The sequence below is a fragment of the Gorilla gorilla genome, chromosome 4 (genome assembly GCF_029281585.2).
Source record: "Gorilla gorilla gorilla isolate KB3781 chromosome 4, NHGRI_mGorGor1-v2.1_pri, whole genome shotgun sequence".
NCBI classification, from domain to species: domain Eukaryota; kingdom Metazoa; phylum Chordata; class Mammalia; order Primates; family Hominidae; genus Gorilla; species Gorilla gorilla.
This window is the reverse complement of record NC_073228.2, coordinates 53,230,024-53,247,883: the sequence shown is the minus strand read 5'-3', so window position 1 is coordinate 53,247,883 and position 17,860 is coordinate 53,230,024. Positions and strand designations below refer to the sequence as shown.

Here is a 17,860-nt window from a genome sequence, read left to right as displayed (position 1 = left end):
CAGTGGATCAGAGACGAGGCGGAAGCAGCCTGGCCAGCCTCTCCTGGGAAGGAAGGAGCATTGCCCCATCTCAGATTCGGAGGGCAGAAACGAGGGGCAGGCAGCGCGAGGGCCAGGTGCTGCCGGGGGGATGAATGGCAGCCACACTCTGGAGGGCTCCCTCAGAAGTGGCAATAGAACTACTGGGGTGCCTCTTGTTGGGAAAGTGGGCAGTGGGGCTCTTGGGAGCCCTGGGACAGGGATGACTTCAAATCTGCATGCAGCACAATGTCGAGCACATGAAGAGAGACCAGTCCTCAGCCCAGCTCTGCCTTTTGCTTCCTGTTTTGTGACCTTGGGCAGAGAGTTGTCTATCTCTAAAGGTACTTGAGTTTCCTTCTTGTCAGACTGGCAGAATTGGATTAGATTAGTTTGAAATGAGGAGTTGGATTAAAACGAGGGCAACAATGATACATCTCTTAGCACTCTTTTGAGGATTACATGAGTTAATGTACGTAAAGAGATGGACAGGTTGGGTGCGGTGGCTCATGTCTGTAATCCCAGCACTTTGGGAGGCCAAGGCGGGTGGATCACCTGAGGTCAGGAGTTTGAGACCAGCCTGGCCAACGTGGCGAAACCCCATCTCTACTAAAACTACAAAAAATTAGCCAGATGGGGTGGTGGGCACCTGTAATCCCAGCTATTCGGGAGGCTGAGGCAGGAGAATTGCTTGAACCTGGGAGGCGGAGATTGCAGAGAGCCGAGACTGCACCACTGTACTCCAACCTGGGCAACAAGGGTGAAATTCAATCTCAAAAAATAAAAATAAAAAAATAAAGAGATGGACAGAATAAATGCATAGTAAATGGATGTTATTTTATTCATTTATTTATTTTGAGACAAGGCCTCACACTGCTGCCCAGGCTGGAGTGCAGTAGCACAGTCATGGCTCACTGCAGCCTCTACCTCCCTGGCTCAAGTGATCCTCCCACCTCAGCCTCCCAAGTAACTGGGTCTACAGGCATGTTCCACTGAACTCAGCCTGTTAATTCTTATGTTATTATTAGTTACTATTAATTACTACTAATTATTATTAATAGTAATATTATTATTGGGGATTTTTAACCTTGGACTTGTGAGTGAGCTTCAGGGAGTTCATGAACCACTTGAAGCTGTGTAAAATTATGGAAGATAATCAACATTTTCTGGGCAGAGTTGAGCTTTCAGCTGCTCCTCAGGGCATCTGAGATCCCCAAAAGATTAAGAGCCACTGGCTTATATATGACCCCCAGGGACTCTCCTCTCTGAGTGGCTGAGATTCTCTGATGTGAAGAATTGCTTCTCCTCCCATGGTGGTGATCCTTGCATCAACACCTCCAGTCCAAGCCCTTTGCATCTGTGGCCTCTGCCCCATGGGTCACCCAGGACAGAAAACACAAGTGACTGGCCTTTCCCTGCAGCTTTAGAATCAGGGTGTCTAGTGTGGAGGTGCCCAGTGTGGTTGGGAGCTGAGTCTGGGTTCCTGTCTCCCAGCTGGGGAAGGGAAGGGGGTCCAAGCCCAGCAGGGCCAGGGATGCAGAGACCACAGTGAGAGGCCTGGCCTTGCCCCAGCGTCCCCTGCCTCCCCCCATCAGCCCACCTGGGGGCCCGAGAGGCAGATACCACTCTAATGAGCTAAGGCTCATGGCAGGCAGCGGTAATTATGATTTTATGGAAATACAGAAGGCTCTTACGCAAGTGCCTGACATACTTCCCGGCTGTGGCATCTGGGACAGCCAGGTCCCCAGGGGCTGGAGAAGGCCCCCCCACACCCCCTGCTGCCTCCAGCCCCTGGAGCTTGGGACACTGGCATGGAGCCACCCTCCCACTGCCCGTGGCACTGTCCCTAACTCGCCCTGGGTGAGCTGTTCCCGCGCTCTGCACCCCAGGCCTCCTGGAGGGGAACAACATGGGCTCTGTGTATGCAATCCCTCATGCCCTCGCTCCTGCTGCCCCCTCTCCCTACCACAAAGCCAGGATCTCTGGGAGAGTTGTTCTGAAGGGATAATGAGGTTATAGCTGTTTCCTTTTCCTCAATGAAGAAAACCCCTCTCTCGAGGAACACATCCTCTTCTGTTCTGTTTCTTTTCTCCTTGAGGCTGGGGACACGGGGCTGACAGCAGCCATGGTGGGATGGGGGTGGGGCGTCCTAGCCCTTGGCTGCCCCTCCCCAGCCCTGTGCCAGTTTGTCTACACTGAGCCCCCACCCCTGTGCTTCCAACAGTGTCCTGAAGCCACTGCTCCTGTCCTCTAGTCTATTCCCCTTACCCACCCACAAAGCATCTGTTACCAAGGTAACAGCAAGAGTATAACTTTGGGGTAAGCAAGGGGGTGGAGCCCTGCGGAGGAGGGGCATGGTTGAGGGTTAGAATTTTGGAGAGATGAACACTGTGGACCCCCAAATTCTTCATGGAGGATCTTTTGCTGGAGAGGAGGCCCCACGCAGGCTGGGGAGGGGCTGTGGCTGAGAGCGTATGGAAAGGAGGGAGGATGAAGTCTGGTCGCAGCTGGATTGGGTGTTAGCGGTGAGGGTGCCCATGGCTTACTGTGTGGGACAAGCGTGAGTGTGGTGATGCCGAGGAGACTTCGAGGCAGAAAGATTGAGCCTGCCTTTAACTGCTCCCTTGGGGTTAACGCCTGGGGAGAGATCCTGTGGCGGGGGAGTCTAGACCCAGCTGAAGCAGCCTGGGGACCTGCGGCTGTCCTGGGCCCACACTGCCCCCTGCAGACTGCACAGAAAGCAGCACCGGGGCAGCCCAGGGGTTCAGGCGGGGACTTGGAGGGTCTGCATTGGAGACCATCTAAACCATGAGGTCCTACCAAGTGTATGGAATGGTCCTGAGCACCGGGGGCACCTAGTACCTGCATTCGAGGCCCTTCTGTAGATTCTGACCCAGAGAGGGATAATACAGAGGGCCACATCAAGCTGAGCTAATGGGGGCCATCGAGTGGACTGGAAGGCAGAGGGGACCAGAATATCCTAGGCAGAGGGAACAGCCTAGGCAAAGGCATGGAGGTGTGAAACAGAACAGCCGGTTCCGGAGCTACTGGAAAGCCCAGAGGGAGAGAGATGGTGAGCGCCAAAGGCAGGAAAAAGTGAACAAACGGCCTTGAATGCTGGATCAGGAAGCTGGTTTTCTCTGCACAAAGGGGCTTCTCGAACTCATTCACTGGAGCCCTGAAGAGCAATTCAGAGATACCATGGGGGGCAGGGCGGGGTGGGGAGGGGGGAGCAGGCAAAGTGGTTCACTCCAAACTTGAGAGGGATTTAAAGACAAGCCTCTATTTTAAACATTGGTGCAAGCCTTGCATTTGACTCCAAGAATATCTGTGTTAGTTTTCCTACCAAAAATATGATTTTTAGCACTAACCATTGTGTGCCATGGGTAGCCTGGAATATGACCCATAGTTACCCAGGGACTCCACAGCCCAGCTTGAGGATGGCACTGAGGGTAACAGGAGGCCATGGAGTGTTCTCCATAGAGGAGTAATTGGGTCATTCCTGTGTCTTAGGGAAGTCTCTCTGGCTCCCGAGGACAGCATACTAGACACAGAGGACCAAGTAGTGGGCTCCTAGTATCCTTCTGGTGGCCAAGGCTTCACAGTGAAAATAGATAGGAAGAGCCACCTCGCCTGGCCCAATATTTGTTTTTAAAAGGCTGGGCATGGTGGCTTATGCCTGTAATGGTAGCACTTCGGGAGGCCGAAGTAGGAGGATCACTTGAGACAAGGAGTTTGAGACTAGACTGGGCAACATAGTGAGACCCCATCTCTACAAAAAAATTTTGTAGGGCCAGGCGTGGTGGCTCATGCCTGTAATCTTAGCACTTTGGGAGGCTGAGGCCAGCAGATCATGAGGTCAGGAGTTTGAGATCAGCCTGGCCAATATGGTGAAATCCCATCTCTACTAAAAATATAAAAAATTAGCCAGGTGTGGTGGCACGTGCCTGTAATCCTAACTACTTGGGAGGCTGAGGCAGGAGAATTGCTTGAACTCGGGAGGTGGAGGTTGCAGTGAGCCGAGATCACGCCACTGCACTCCAGCCTGGGTGACAGAGTGAGACTCCGTCTCAAAAAAAAAAAAATGTAGTTAGCCAGGCATGGTGGCTCGAGCACATAGTCCCAGCTACTTGGGAGTCTGAGGTAGGAGGATTGCTTGAGTGTGGGAGGTCGAGGCTGCAGTGAGCCATGATCGTGCCATTACACTCCAACCTGGGAGACAAAATGAGACCCTGTCTCTAAGAAAAATAAATAAAAGCCCACACATATGTATCCTGAAGAGTGGGGCATAGAGCAGTAATTAAGAGCAGGGACTAGCCAGGCTTGGTGGATTACGCCTGTAATCCCAGCACTTTGGGAGGCCAAGGTGGGTGGATCACAAGTCAGGAGATCAAGACCATCCTGGCTAACACGGTGAAACCCTGTCTCTACTAAAAATACAAAAAATTAGCTGGGCGTGGTGGTGGGTGTCTGTAGTCCCAGCTACTCGGGAGGCTGAGGCAGGAGAATGGAGTGAACCCGGAAGGTGGAGGTTGCAGTGAGCTGAGATCGCGCCACTGCACTCCAGCCTGGGTAACAGAGTGAGACTGCCTCAGAAAAAAAAAAAAAAAAAAAGAGCAGGGACTGTGACTCAGATGGCCTGGGTTCAAATCCTGGCTCTGTTTCCTCCTAGCTGTGTGACCCTGGGCTAGCTACCTAACCTCTCTGAGTCTCAGTTTCCCCATCTATAGAATGGGGATCAATAATAGAGTAACAGAAAAAAAATAGTATCTACTACGTAAGAAAGTTTGAAAAGTAGTCTGAAGTCACACTGAGCACTGAAGAACAGCCTACTAAAGAAACAGACCTGGCTGGGCGCAGTGGCTCACACCTGTAATCCCAGCACTTTGGGAGGCCGAGGCAGGCAGATCACCTGAGGTCAGGAGTTCGAGACCAGCCGGACCAACATGGTGAAACCCCCCATCTCTACTGAAAATACAAAAATTAGCCAGGTGTGGTGGCAGGTGCCTATAATCCCAGGTACTGGGGAGGCTGAGGCAGGAGAATCGCTTGAACCTGAGATCATGCCACTGCACTCCAGCCTGTGCAACAGAGCCAGACTCCGTCTCAAAAAAAAAAAAGAAAAAGAAAAAAAGAAACAGGCCCTTGGCTGGGTATAGTGGCTCACACCTGTAATCCCAGCACCTGCACTTTGGGAGACCAAGGCAGGTGGATCACCTAAGGTCAGGAGTTCAAGACCAGCCTGACCAACATGATGAAAACCTGTCTCTACTAAAAATACAAAAATTAGCCAGGCATGGTGGCGGGCGCCTGTAGTCCCAGCTATTCAGGAGGCTGAGGCACAAGAATCGTTTGTACCCAGAAGGTGGAGGGTGCAGTGAACTGAGATCACACCATTGCACTCTAGTCTGGGTAACAGAGCGAGACTCTGTCTCAAAAAAAAAAAAAAAAAAAAGAAAGAAAGAAAAAGAAACAGACCCTCTATACTTAGAAGTGTTATACAAATAAACCTATATCCTTAAGTGTTAAATAAACCTTTGATGTACTAGGCCCTGGGGAAACGATGGAGAAAAGGGGAATATTTATCGAGGGCTCAATTATTGTCTTTACTTCTGGGGTAAAAGCTCTCATCATCCCCCTTATGCAGTTGCAACAAGAGGCTCAGAAAGGTTAAGTCACTTGCCCAAGGCCACACAGCTGGGCTTGAACTCTCAGAGTCCATCTCAAGAAACATGCTCTGGCTGGGCGCAGTGGCTCATGCCTGTAATCCCAGCACTTTGGGAGGCCAAGGCGGGCAGATCACCTGAGGTCAAGAGTTCGGGACCAGCCCGGCCAACATGGTGAAACCCTGTCTCTACTAAAAATACAAAAATTAGCTGGGCGTGGTCCACGTGCCTGTAATCCCAGCTACTTGGGAGGCTGAGGCACAAGAATCGCTTGAACCCGGGAGGCGGAGGTTGCTGTGAGCTGAGATCACGCCACTGCACTTCAGCCTGGGCGACAGAGTGAGACTTGGTCTCAAAAAAAAAAAAAAAAAAAGAAGGAAGAAAAGAAAATAAACGTGCTCTTAACCCCAACACTAGTGCAAGTCTCAGTCCCTGCCCTCTGGGAGCTTTCACTCTGGTGGGAAAAAAGACAATAGACAAAGTACGCAAACCTTCACTGCACGTTGGATAATTACCATGAAGGACCTTGGTAGAGCACTGCAAAGCTCAGAGACAGACGGGGAGAACATGAGCATCAGCTGTGGGAAGGGCTAAGAAGCAGGCAGCAAGTCTGAAATGTGAGCAAAGAGTCTTCCCCAGGAGAGACTTAAGGTGGTGCTAGAGAGGACCTCAGGTGGAAAAGACTGAGGGTTTGAGCCAGCCCTACTCACGGTCTAACTCCAGAGGGCGCTGTTCAGGGCAGATGGTGCCCTGTAAACTGTACCCGGAGGTGCCAGGGACATTTAGCTGGGACGGGGACCCTTCATCTCACTTCTGGGGTGGAGACATTTGTGTGCACAGATGCACAGACCACACAGTGATTGCCGTATGGTATTGTCAGCTGTGTGTGTGTGTGTGTGTGTGTGTGTGTGTGTGTGTGTCCTGTAAGTGAAAAACATCCTACGTGCTCCAGTCTACCCCTTTTGTCATAATTTTGCCTGGAACTCAGGACTCAGCCCTTTTGACCACCCGCATGCGGGGAGCACGAGGTGCCTGAGCTCTGGATAGGGCAGGATTCTACCCACCCAGGTATCCTGAGAGACAGCCTGGCATACGGTAGGCACTCGAGAACAGTTTGTTGAATGAATGAATGAATGAATAGACAGCTTCCTCCCCCAGCCCATCCTTTCTTTGAGGGAGGGGCAAACTTCACTCTCCAGCTCTCCAGGTTGGAAAGTTGCCTGGGAATAGGAAACAAAACAAAATGTTCTGGTTGGAGTAGAAAAAGGCTCCACCCCTGCTCAGACAGGCACGACTCCCCCCAGGCCAGCACCAAGCCACACAGGGACCCCTCCTACCCTCCTCTCCCCCTCTTCCTGGGATCCTGCTCTGCCCTCCCCAAGGTCTTGAGGGTGCCTCCCAGCCTGGAATCCAACTCAGGGCATGGGGTAAGTCCTCACAGCCTTGGGGATAATGTATGGAGGGGACCTCAGGGCCTCTGGCTGCTTCTTTGGCCCTAGCAGCAGGAATGCCTCCATCCCCCCGCTCCCCCAACCTCCCCACTTGGATTCCATCCAGACTCCTGGGGGAAGAAAGCCCGTGGGACCAAGTGCCAGGTGCCTGGAGATGCAGGTGGCAGAGCAGGGGACAGGCATCTCTTTGGCTCTGCCGCTCCCCAGGCAGGCCCCTCAGAATCTGGGAGCCTGGGTAGCTAGAGTCCCATGAGTCAGCCACATTTTAGTACCCCATCTCTGCTCTCTGCCCTAGTTCTGTTTATATCAAACACAGTAGTAGGAGGTGGGCAGGGGGCTGGGGCTGTCTGTGTACAGTGACAACATGTGCCCAGTGTGGAGAAAAAGGCCCGCCCCCAGGCTGACTGTATTTGTCCATAAACATGGCCTGCTCCAAGCCCCAGGGCAAGGAAGGGGCAAAAGGACCAGCCCCACTGGAGCTCCTGGGCTGCTCTAATGGGGAGCCCTCCTGGGCACACCTCCCTCTCCTGGAAGCGCCACCCCCTGGAGTGTTTCCACAACAAGCTGGGCTGTGTTCTGTAAACTCCAGTCCCCTAGCTAGGTAGCCCCCAGCTAAAGGACAGGTGTCCTGCCACCAGTGCATGTGTGTGTGTGTGTGTGTGTGTGTGTGTGTGGTCAGGCAGAGGAGGGAGGGAGGGCAGTGGGCATCAGAGGCCCTTTTGCAGGTCCCTGTGATGCTGTGTCTGCCTGTCCTGTCCCCTAGAGTGGACAGGCTTATCCCGTGGCGTCAGGGGAGGGGCCGACCCCAGGGGTCTCCAGGACTCTGTGTGGCTTATGGATCTGGGGCCAATCTTGAAACCTGAGGGTGCCCCTCATTGCCCCTGGGCCTCTTGGGGACCAGTAGAGGACTGGACATCCATCCTTGTGACTTTGTTTTGCTGTACCCTCCCCTTCAAGTTAATGATTGCTGGGGAGCCCTTGGGACCCAGATCTTGATTCCCCTCAACCTGGGCTGCCCCCACAGGTCCGGAGTGTGCTAGAGCCCTGGGTGCTCAGCCAATAAGAGGCCCAGGCCCCGCCCCACCCTTTTGCAGGTGTGCTTCTGTGTATAAAGGTAGAGGCCCCAGGTGAGGGGCCAGTGGGTGCAGCCCAACCCCACGCTGAGCTGTTTCACAGCCGGCCCTGCCCCCTCTCCAAGATGCTGTTTTGGCACAACCAGCCGGAGCATCTATGGCCCAGTCCTGGGGATCTATACCCTGGGCCCCCCAGCAGCCTGCTCAGGTAAGGGCTGGATCCCCCAGGTCCCCGGGAAAGTGCTGGTCTGAAGTTGGGGTGGACCTCATCCATTTCAAGCTGAGGGGAGTGGGGCTCCCATTCCTGGGCTCCTCTGGAGATGGGGAAGTGGTCAAATGTACCTGGAGTTCAGTGTGTCCTGGGACATCTCAAAAACACCCTGATCCCACTTAGGACATTTTTGTTGGGAATTTACTCAGTATCAGGCAAGCTTTGAGGCTGCAAAGACAAGTAATTGATGGCAGCTGTTGAGTAGAACAGCCACAAATCTGAGATCAGCACCTTCAGGGAGGCCTCCTGGAGGCCCGAGGAGCTGAGTGGGGGTCCCTTTGGCCCTGGCTGCAGCTTGGGGACCTGCTACAGGAAACTGTGGGTTCCCCAGAGGGAAGGTCTGGCATAGAGAGTCAAAGACCTTTAGAAAAGGGGATGGACAGGGCAGAAAGCTGGCAGAGCCCTCCTCTCCCTGGCAGGGAGCCCCTGCCCTTGCCCTACTTGAAGCAGGAGGAGCTGCCCAACATCCCTGGCACGGAGCTGCCCTGCCCCATGTTCCAGTACGTGCTCTGTGCAGCCACCTCGCCAGCCGTGAAGCAGCAGGAGGAGACCCTCACCTACCTGAACCAGGGTATGCTAGGCCTGGGAGAGGGGAGGAGCTAGTGGGCAGTGAGCTCCGGAAGCTGGGCTCAGGGTGAGCTGGAGGTGGTAGGTGCCACTCTGCCCCTCAGAGTGGGGCTCACGCAACCCCTTAATCCCTCCCAGGCCAGTCCTATGAGGTCCGGATGCTCTGCAGCTCCAAGCCGTGTGATGCCACCCAGTGCCCCCAGCTGCTGAAGGTGGGTACACTCCTCCCCAGAAGTGGCAAAGGCTGGGTATGACTTTTTCTCTGGGCAAGAAGCCAATGTCATCACAGTGATGTCATCGTCATGGAGAACCCTCTCACGTCCGTCATTTAATTGGACCCTCACAACAGCTCCGTGGTGGGCAGGAATTGAAGAAACAGGCACAGAGAAGTTAAGTGTTTTCTCAAGGACACAGAGCCAGCAAGTAGCAGAACTGAGATTTAGAAACACATTTACACAGTGTAGGCTGGCCGCAGTGGCTCACGCCTGTAATCCCAGCACTTTGGGAGGCTGAGGCGGGCGCATCACCTGAGGTCAGGAGTTCAAGACCAGCCATGGTGAAACCCCGTCTCTACTAAAAATAAAAAAATTACCTGGGCATGGTGGTGCACACCTGTAATCCCAGGTACTCGGGAGGCTGAGGCATGAGAATGGCTTGAACCCAGGAAGCAGAGGGTGCAGTGAGCAAAGATCGCACCACTACACTCCAGCCTGAGCAACAAAGCAGACTCTGTCTTAAAAAAATAATAATAATAAAAATAAAATTATAAATATATTTACACAGTGTTATTCACACACATGACCTTTTCTCAAAAAATTACCTATTTAGCCCCCATTCTATGCCAGAAAATGTTCCATGAGCTAGGGATTCATCAGTAATGAGACAGATGTGGCTCCCTTCCTCAGGAGGCTTGCATTCTACTAAGACAAACAAGTAATTACACATATTCTGTGAAATGACCAACAGTGACATGTTGCAAAGAAATGGGTGGCGTGCCTAGGGTGGGAAGGCATTAACTCCCCCTTTTTACAGATGAGGAAACTGAGGCTCAGAGTCTCTAGATTACTTCTCTGGTTCACAGTCGTGAGTGGCAGATGGGCATTTGAACACGGATTGGTGATTCTAAGTCCTAATGCCTCCTGGGGTAGGAAGGGAGGTGTGGGAAGGTCAGCCTACACAGGTGTGAAGACTGGGTCCTCAATGCTGGCGTCCTCTGACTGTGCGCCACGCCCTCCTGTGGCTGCAGAGTGTGGTGCAGGTGGTGTTCCACGACCCGCACCTGCAGTACACAGAGCCGTAGCAGCAGCTGGCTGGGTGGAGGTGGAGCTGGGCCCAGGGACCGCATCCTGGACATCGATGAGTGGGGAAAGGCCGGGGGCCCTTCGAGCCTGAGCTCTGGCTCAGGAGTCCTTGTGGACTGGGAAGGCTGAGCCTGGCTCCCTGCTTGCCACCCTGTGCCTGCAGATGTGCCACTGTCCGTGGGAGTGATAGAACCCCAAGTGCTGCTCTCACAACTCAACATGGTGGAGTTTCACTGGGACCCAACCAAGAGGACATCTCTTTTCCTGCAGGTGAGCCTGAAGCTGGGCCTGGGAAAAGGCTGGAGGTCAGATGGGGTGGAAAAGGAAGGTGAGTTTGGGCAGGGGTGAGGGGAAAATAAGAATGACTCTCGGCCAGGTGCGAAAAAAAAGGATATATATTTTTTTCTTTGCTTTTTTTTTTTTTTTTTGAGATGGAGTTTCACTCTTGTTGCCCAGGCTGAAGCGCAATGGCGTGATCTCGGCGCACCGCAACCTCCACCTCCCAGCTTCAAGCAATTCTCCTACCTCAGCCTCCTGAGTAGCTGGGATTACAGGCATGCGGCACCATGCCCGTCTAATTTTGTATTTTTAGTAGAGACAGGGTTTCTCCATGTTGGTCAGGCTGGTCTTGAACTCTCAACCTCAGGTGATCCACCCACCTCAGCCTCCCAAAGTGCTGGGATTACAAGCGTGACCCACCATGCCTGCCTTACCACTTCTTAGCATGGATCTTACCCAGGTCCTGTAGCCTCTGTGAGCCTTAGTTTCCTCACTCTAAAGTTGGACTCTTTCACCGTTTTTCACGGGATTATGGGCAGGCTACTGTGACTACTGGGTGTGAAGAGAGGAAGATGCTGTTTACCCTTAGAATCCTGGTGCCAGGCCAAACACAGAGGCTGCAGGCTGCTCGGAGTGGCAGGCCTGAAAGGCTTCCTGGAGTGGATTGGCAGATTTAGCAAATAAAATATAGGATGCTCAAATTTGAATTTTACTTTATTTTTATTTATATTTATTTATTTAATTTTATTTATTTATTTATTTTTGAGACAGAGTCGCCCAGGCTGGAGTGCAATGGCACGGTCTGGGCTCACTGCTGCAACCTCTGCCTCCCAGGTTCAGGTGATTCTCCTGTCTCAGCCTCCTGAGTAGCTGGGATTACAGCACAGGCCACCATGCCCAGATAATTTTTGTATTTTTAGTAGAGACAGGGTTTCACCACGTTGGCCAGGCTGGTCTCAAACTCCTGACCTCAGGTGATTCTCCTGCCTCAACCTCCCAAAGTTCTGGGATTACAGGCATGAGCCACTGTTCCCCATTGTATTTATTTATTTTGAAACAGAGTGTTGCTTTGTTGCACAGGCTGGAGTACAGTGGTGTGATCCCAACTCACTGCAACCTCTGTCTCCCAGTTTCAAGCGATTCTCCTGCCTCAGCCTCCCAAGTAGCTGGGATTACATGAGCATGCCACCATACCCAGCTAATTTTTGTATTTTAGTAGAGAGATGGGGGTCTTATCATGTTGGCCAGGCTGGTCTTGAACTCCTGACCTCAAGTGAACTGCCCGCCTCAGCCTCCCAAAGTGCTGGGATTACAGGCGTGAGCCACTGCGCCCAGCATTATTATTTTAAATTATTGTTTTTTTATATAGAGAGGGTCTCACTCTGTCACCTAGACTGGAGTACAGTGATGCAATCATAGCTCACTGCAGCCTGGAACTCCTGGGTATAGTCAATCCTCCTGCCTCAGCCTCCCGAGTAACTGGGACTATAGGCATGTGCCACTAGGCCCAGCTAATTCTTAAATTTTTTTTGTAGAGGTGAGGTCTCACTCTGTTGCCCAGGCTGGCCTCAAACTCCTGGCCCAAAGTGATCCTCTTGCCTCTGTCTCCTGCTGTGTGCTGGGATTATAGGTGTGAGCCACCACGCCAGCCAAATTTAAATTTTAAATGTTTTTTTAAAACAAAGTCTCTTGAACCCAGGAGGCAGAGCTTGCAGTGAGCTGAGATTGCACCACTGCACTCCAGCCTGGGCGACAGAGGGAGACTCCGTCTCAAAAAAAAAAAAAGAAAAAAAAAAAGAATTTTTTTAGTATAAGTATATTCCATGCAATAGTTGAGATACACTTACACTAAAAATTATTTGTTGTTCATCTGAGATTCAAACTTTACTAGGCATCCTGTATTTTATCTGGCCGCTCTACTACCCTTGAAGGGGATGTCTTGGCTCAGATGTGAGTAGGGGAGCTTTCTGGGTAGAGGCCTCTGGGGAAAACTGCAGGTGTGTTGGGGTCCTGATTAGGGAGGCAGGGTGGGTCAGTGGGTTCACTGACGGATGAGAAAGAGCAGCCGTGCAGCAATGCTTGACTTGACTCTTTAAGGTGATCCAATACCAGGGTTAGAAACTTTGCTTCTGGTCTCATAACCATGGGGAGCCATTGAAGGATTTTGACCAAGGCAAAGAACGTAGTAAAGTGATGCTTTAAGAATGGAAACTTGGGGCCGGGTGCGCTGGCTCACGCCTGTAATCCCAGCACTTTGGGAGGCCGAGGCGGGTGGATCACGACACAAGGTCAGGAGATCAAGACCATCCTGGCTAACACGGTGAAACTCCGTCTCTACTAAAAATACAAAAAATTAGCTGGGCGTAGTGGTGGGCGCCTGTAGTCCCAGCTACTTGGGAGGCCGAGGCTGGAGAATGGTGTGAACTTGGGAGGTGGAGCTTGCAGTGAACCAGCCTGACCAACATGGAGAAACCCCGTCTCTACTAAAAATACAAAATTAGCTGGGTGTGGTGGCACATGCCTGTAATCCCAGCTACTCGGGAGGCTGAGGCAGAAGAATTGCTTGAACCCGGGAGGTAGAGGTTGCTGTGAGCTGAGATCACGCCATTGCACTCCAGCCTGGGCAAAAAAAAAGAATGGAAGCTTGGCCGGGAGCTATGGTTCATGACAGTAATCCCAGCACTTTGGGAGGCCGAGGCGGGGGGATCACTTGAGGTCATGAGTTTGAGACCAGCCTGGCCAACATGATGAAACCCCCATCTCTACTAAAAATACAAAAATTAGCTGGGCACGGTGGCACGCGCCGGTAGTCCCAGCTATTCCGGAGGCTGAGGCAAGAGAATCGCTTGAACCTGAGAGGCGGAGGTTGCAGTGAGCCAAGATCACACCATTGCACTCCAGCCTGGGTGACAGAGCAAGACCCCGTCTCAAAAAATAAAAAAAAATAGAATGGACACTGGTTGGGGATGGAAAGTTGCTGTTGTAGTATGTGGCTGACAGGTGGCAGGCGGGTAACTGGTTTTGGGTGGACTCCCTTGCATGTGGGTGGATCTGGAGTCGCCCTGTTTTCTGTTTCTTCTCCATCTCAGTTCACACCTCGGAAGAAAGGTGGAGAGAAAGGCATCCCTTTCCGCCTCCAGATCGACACCTTCAGGCCCAGTGACAAGGGGCTGCCGCTAGACCACCTGCACTCAGCTGGCTGCCTCATCAAGGTGTTTAAGGTACAGGCAGCAATGGGGCCCATTTTCCTCTCTCTCAGGGCTGTCACCTGGCCTCGCCGGCTGTGTGGGTTCTAGCCCCACGTTGCTGTGGATCCTCAGCCTGCTGTGCCCCATCTCTTGAACTGTTTCCTTTTCTGTACACAGAGGGATGGGGCTTGGTCTCTGTCTCACAGCCAATCCAACAGAGCCACTGGAGAGAGGCAGGCAGGTAAAGAAAGAGTCTTTGGGCCGGGCGCGGTGGCTCATGCCTGTAATCCCAGCACTTTGGGAGGCTGAGGTAGGTGGATCACAAGGTCAAGAGGTTGAGACAAGCCTGGCCAATAGGGTGAAACCCCGTCTCTACTAAAAATACAAAAATTAGCCGGGCGTGGTGGCACGAGCCTGTAATCCCAGCTACTCGGGAGGCTGAGGCAGGAGAATCGCTTGAACCCAGGAGGCGGAGGTTGCGGTGAGCTGAGATCGCGCCACTGCACTCCAACCTGCACAACGGAGCGAGACTGCAGCTCAAAAAGAAAGAAAGAAAGAAAGAAAGAAAGAAAGAAAGGAGCCTGAGGCTTTCCTCATCATCCTCCTGCAGCCCAAAGGAGCGGAAACTGAAAATGGGCCGCGAGAAGATGGAGAAACAGCCCCTGCATGAGAGGGACAAGTATCAGACCGCCTGCGAGAGCACTGTCTTCTTGGAGGTGTGTGTGTTGGGGCGAGAGCAGGAGGGGAGAGTTGGAGAAAAGATCCTCACGGTACAGATGGGGAAATGGAGGCCTCCAGGGCTCTGACTGCTGCAAGCCCATCACAGCCCCCCGGGGACTCCACCACTTCCTGCAAAGGACACTCTCTGCCCTGTCTGTGGTTGTTGAAGCTTCCAGGAGCTGACGCCCTCCAGGCTGCCTGTCCTACGCGGGCCATCGCCACCTCCTTCCTTGTGTGCTCCCTCTGCCTGGCCCCCTCCTCCTACTGCTGCTCCTCCTGGCCAGCTCCTCCAAGGCCCTTCCTCACTGCCCCAGGCCTGCCGGCTGGTTAACTTCTTCCTTCCTGTGGAAACCCAGTCCACTTGTCAGGCCCCTGGTCAGCTCTTAATATACAGGTGGAGAGAAGGGAGCAATGACCAGCATTGCTGTGTGTTTGCCTGCAGTATTTGCCATGGCCGGAGTCCCCTGCAAGGCCCCAGCCACCTCTCAGCTCTCTGGCTCTGACCTCTCCCCACTCCTGCAGGTTCTTGTCCCCAGAAAGGTGAGGCAGGATGAGCACCTCCTGTCAGCCCTTTGGGGTGAGAGTGAAGAAAAGAGCTCCCAGCCCAGGCATGGAGCAAAGGGCAGGGCTGGGGATTGGTGGGGAATGTGTGGGGTGAGGACAGGAGCAAGCTCTGTGTCCCAGGGCAGGCCTGGAGGAAGGGTGTTGGTGGAGGGAGACTGGCTGTAATGCTCCGCAGAGTTCTTGAACCTTTGCTCCTCCTCATAGGCTCTGTTCCTCACCGCCATTCGCTCTGGACACCTTGGGGTGTAGCCCAGTTGAGGTGAGCCTTCCCCTTCCCACTCCCCACTGTCCCAAAGCCTCCGCAGCTTCATCTCAAGCTCCAGAATGGAGTGGCCCTGCCCCCTGGTGGCCAGATGTGATATGGCCCTAGATTGTAACTTACCTGATACGACTGGGCAGGAAGAGCCTCCCTTCTCAGACTTGGGACCTCCCAAGGGAGGGGCTGTTTCCCTTTCTTGTTCTGTCCCTGGGTCCTGGTATTACCTGGACCATCCATTTTATACCTCAGGATCTGAACCATAAAGCCCCCATCTCAGAGACACAGCAATGGTTGCATCAGCACCGGTTCTCCAGCTACTGCCGGATGCTGGCCAACTTCACTGGTGAGGCTAGCGTCTGGCAGGAGCCAGACCTGTAGGGGACTGAGAGTGGGTGGGACACACAGGCAGGAAGCCTGTCTCTGTCCTGGCTTGTTGTGGGCCCTTCAACTAACCTTTATTGGGGACTAAGAGTTGCCCAGCATTGTGCTAGGCTCTCGTCTCATGAATTATCCCATATAATTTATACACTATTCCTTGAGGACAGTGCCCAGAGAGGTTAAATAACTTGCCCAAGGACACACAGCTAACAAGTGGCAGAACTGGCATTTAAATCCAAGCCTGACTCCCATGTCTGAGCACACTAGGGCTATTTGTAGACTAATAGACTGTGTCCCTTACTTCCCACCCTTGATCCCAGGCCTCTTTCCTCAGTCTGGCCCTGTCTGACTCTACAGGTCCGGATCTGCTGAAGCTTACATCCCAGGACCTTATCCAAATCTGCGGGGCTGCTGATGGGATCCGCCTTTTCAATACTCTTAGAGCCAGGTGCTGGGCACTGCCAACCAGGGTCCCCTTCCCACTGTAGTGGCCCTTACTAACTTAGCTAGCAGGTATGTTTCATACAATTTTTTTTTTAATATGGAGTTTCACTCTTGTTGCCCAGGCTGGAATGCAATGGTGCAATCTTGGCTCACTGCAACCTCTGCCTCAGGTTCAAGTGATTATCCTGCCTCAGCCTCCAGAGTAGCTGGGATTACAGGCATCTGCCACCATGCCTGGCCAATTTTTTTTTTTTTTTTAAGACGGAGTCTTTCGCCCAGGCCGGACTGCAGTGGCACTATCTTGGCTCACTGCAAGCTCCGCCTCCTGGGTTCACGCCATTTTCCCGCCTCAGCCTCCCGAGTAGCTGGGACTACAGGCACTTGCCACCGCGCCCGTCTAATTTTTTGTATTTTTAGTAGAGACGGGGTTTCACCACGTTCGTCAGGCTGGTCTTGAACTCCTGATCTCAGGTGATCCACCTGCCTTGGCCTCCCAAAGTGCTGGGATTACAGGAGTGAGCCACTGCGCCCGGCTCATACAATGTTTAAGCCAGAAGTCACCTTAAAGACCACTTAGTCCTACTCCCTCTTTTTACAGAAGAAACTCAGGCCCAAGAAGGACAGTGACCAGTCTGAGGTCACAACCCAAAGCTGGCAGGGCTGGGGTGAAAAGCTAGGCTCCTGTGACCTCCTCCTTCTGTGGCCATCCCACCTGCCTCATTCCATTTCTGGGGATAGAGATGTCTGTGGGGTTTTTTCCTCCCCATTTTTTCTCCCCCTAGTGTCCAGCATTCGTTAAATACCTAAGAACTACTTAGTGACCTCCCTCCCTCGAGACCTGGGAGGAGGCTGGGATCTCTCCTAGGATGGGGGCTAGAAGTGGGAGCTGTTAGTTCAGGTATAAGACTGATACATAGACTGTTTTCCTGGTCCAGGCCCATCTGTCACCAACTGACTTTGTATGTGGCTCAGGAGACCTCTAGGCAAGGGAACGAGGTTCCTAAGAACCCTGACTCAGGTGAGGTTCTGGCCTCTCTCTCCAGAACACAGGAAATTCAGCTGTAGCTGCATGAAACCTCTCCCTAGAAGAGGAATGGTGATACCCCACCATTCCTGGGACCCAGGATGCCCTTCTTGGCATTTCCCTACCTTCCATGACCAGATTAGTCCCTCTCCTTCCAGAATGTCTCCTTGGGTTTATTCATGTTCTACTCCTCCACCCCACCTGATCGTCACTCCATTAGCATATGGGATTAGAACATCATCTTGTTATGTACTTGGGTCCCAGTCATTAATATGTGGGTGTCCTATGTCTTTAAACTGGGGGTTCCCCTCAGACACCTCCCAAAAGATGAGGGATGAGAGGTGAAGTAGACTTTTTTCCTTTTTTTTTTTTTTTTGAGACGGAGTCTCACTCTGTTGCCCAGGCTGGAGTGCAGTGGCGCGATCTCAGCTCACTGCAACTTCTGCCACCCAGGTTCAAGAGATTCTCCTGCCTCAGCCTCCCAAGTAGTTGGGATTACAGGAGCCTGCCACCATGCCCAGCTAATTTTTGTAGTTTTTAGTAGAGATGGGGTTTCACCATCTTGGCCAGGCTGGTCTTGAACTCCTGACCTCGTGATCCACCCCTCGGCCTCCCAAAGTGCTGGGATTACAGGCGTGAGCCACCACACCCAGCCAA

General features: G+C 52.7%; 1 protein-coding gene and 1 long non-coding RNA gene across 4 annotated transcripts; both read left to right on the top strand.

Moving 5' to 3' along the window:
- Nucleotides 1-8,288: 8,288 nt before the first annotated feature.
- LOC109026853 (transcription factor CP2-like protein 1) lies at nt 8,289-14,599 on the top strand. 3 transcript variants are annotated; one of them, XM_063706460.1, is made up of 6 exons: nt 8,289-8,416; nt 8,899-9,050; nt 9,185-9,258; nt 10,511-10,617; nt 13,716-13,847; nt 14,425-14,599. In XM_063706460.1, the coding sequence occupies exons 1-4, from the start codon at nt 8,334-8,336 to the stop codon at nt 10,532-10,534; spliced, it is 333 nt and encodes a 110-aa protein (XP_063562530.1). In that variant the 5' UTR covers nt 8,289-8,333; the 3' UTR covers nt 10,535-10,617; nt 13,716-13,847; nt 14,425-14,599. The 3 variants fall into 3 exon arrangements, with proteins under 3 accessions (XP_063562530.1, XP_018882241.1, XP_063562529.1); XM_019026696.4 differs by lacking the exon at nt 14,425-14,599 and having other exon boundaries at nt 13,716-14,079; XM_063706459.1 differs by lacking the exons at nt 10,511-10,617; nt 13,716-13,847; nt 14,425-14,599 and having other exon boundaries at nt 9,185-9,509.
- Nucleotides 14,600-14,648: 49 nt separating this feature from the next.
- Nucleotides 14,649-16,239, top strand: LOC134758531 (uncharacterized). Its single transcript, XR_010133809.1, has 3 exons — nt 14,649-15,074; nt 15,303-15,357; nt 16,093-16,239. It is a non-coding gene; the product is annotated as an uncharacterized lncRNA (long non-coding RNA).
- Nucleotides 16,240-17,860: the final 1,621 nt, after the last annotated feature.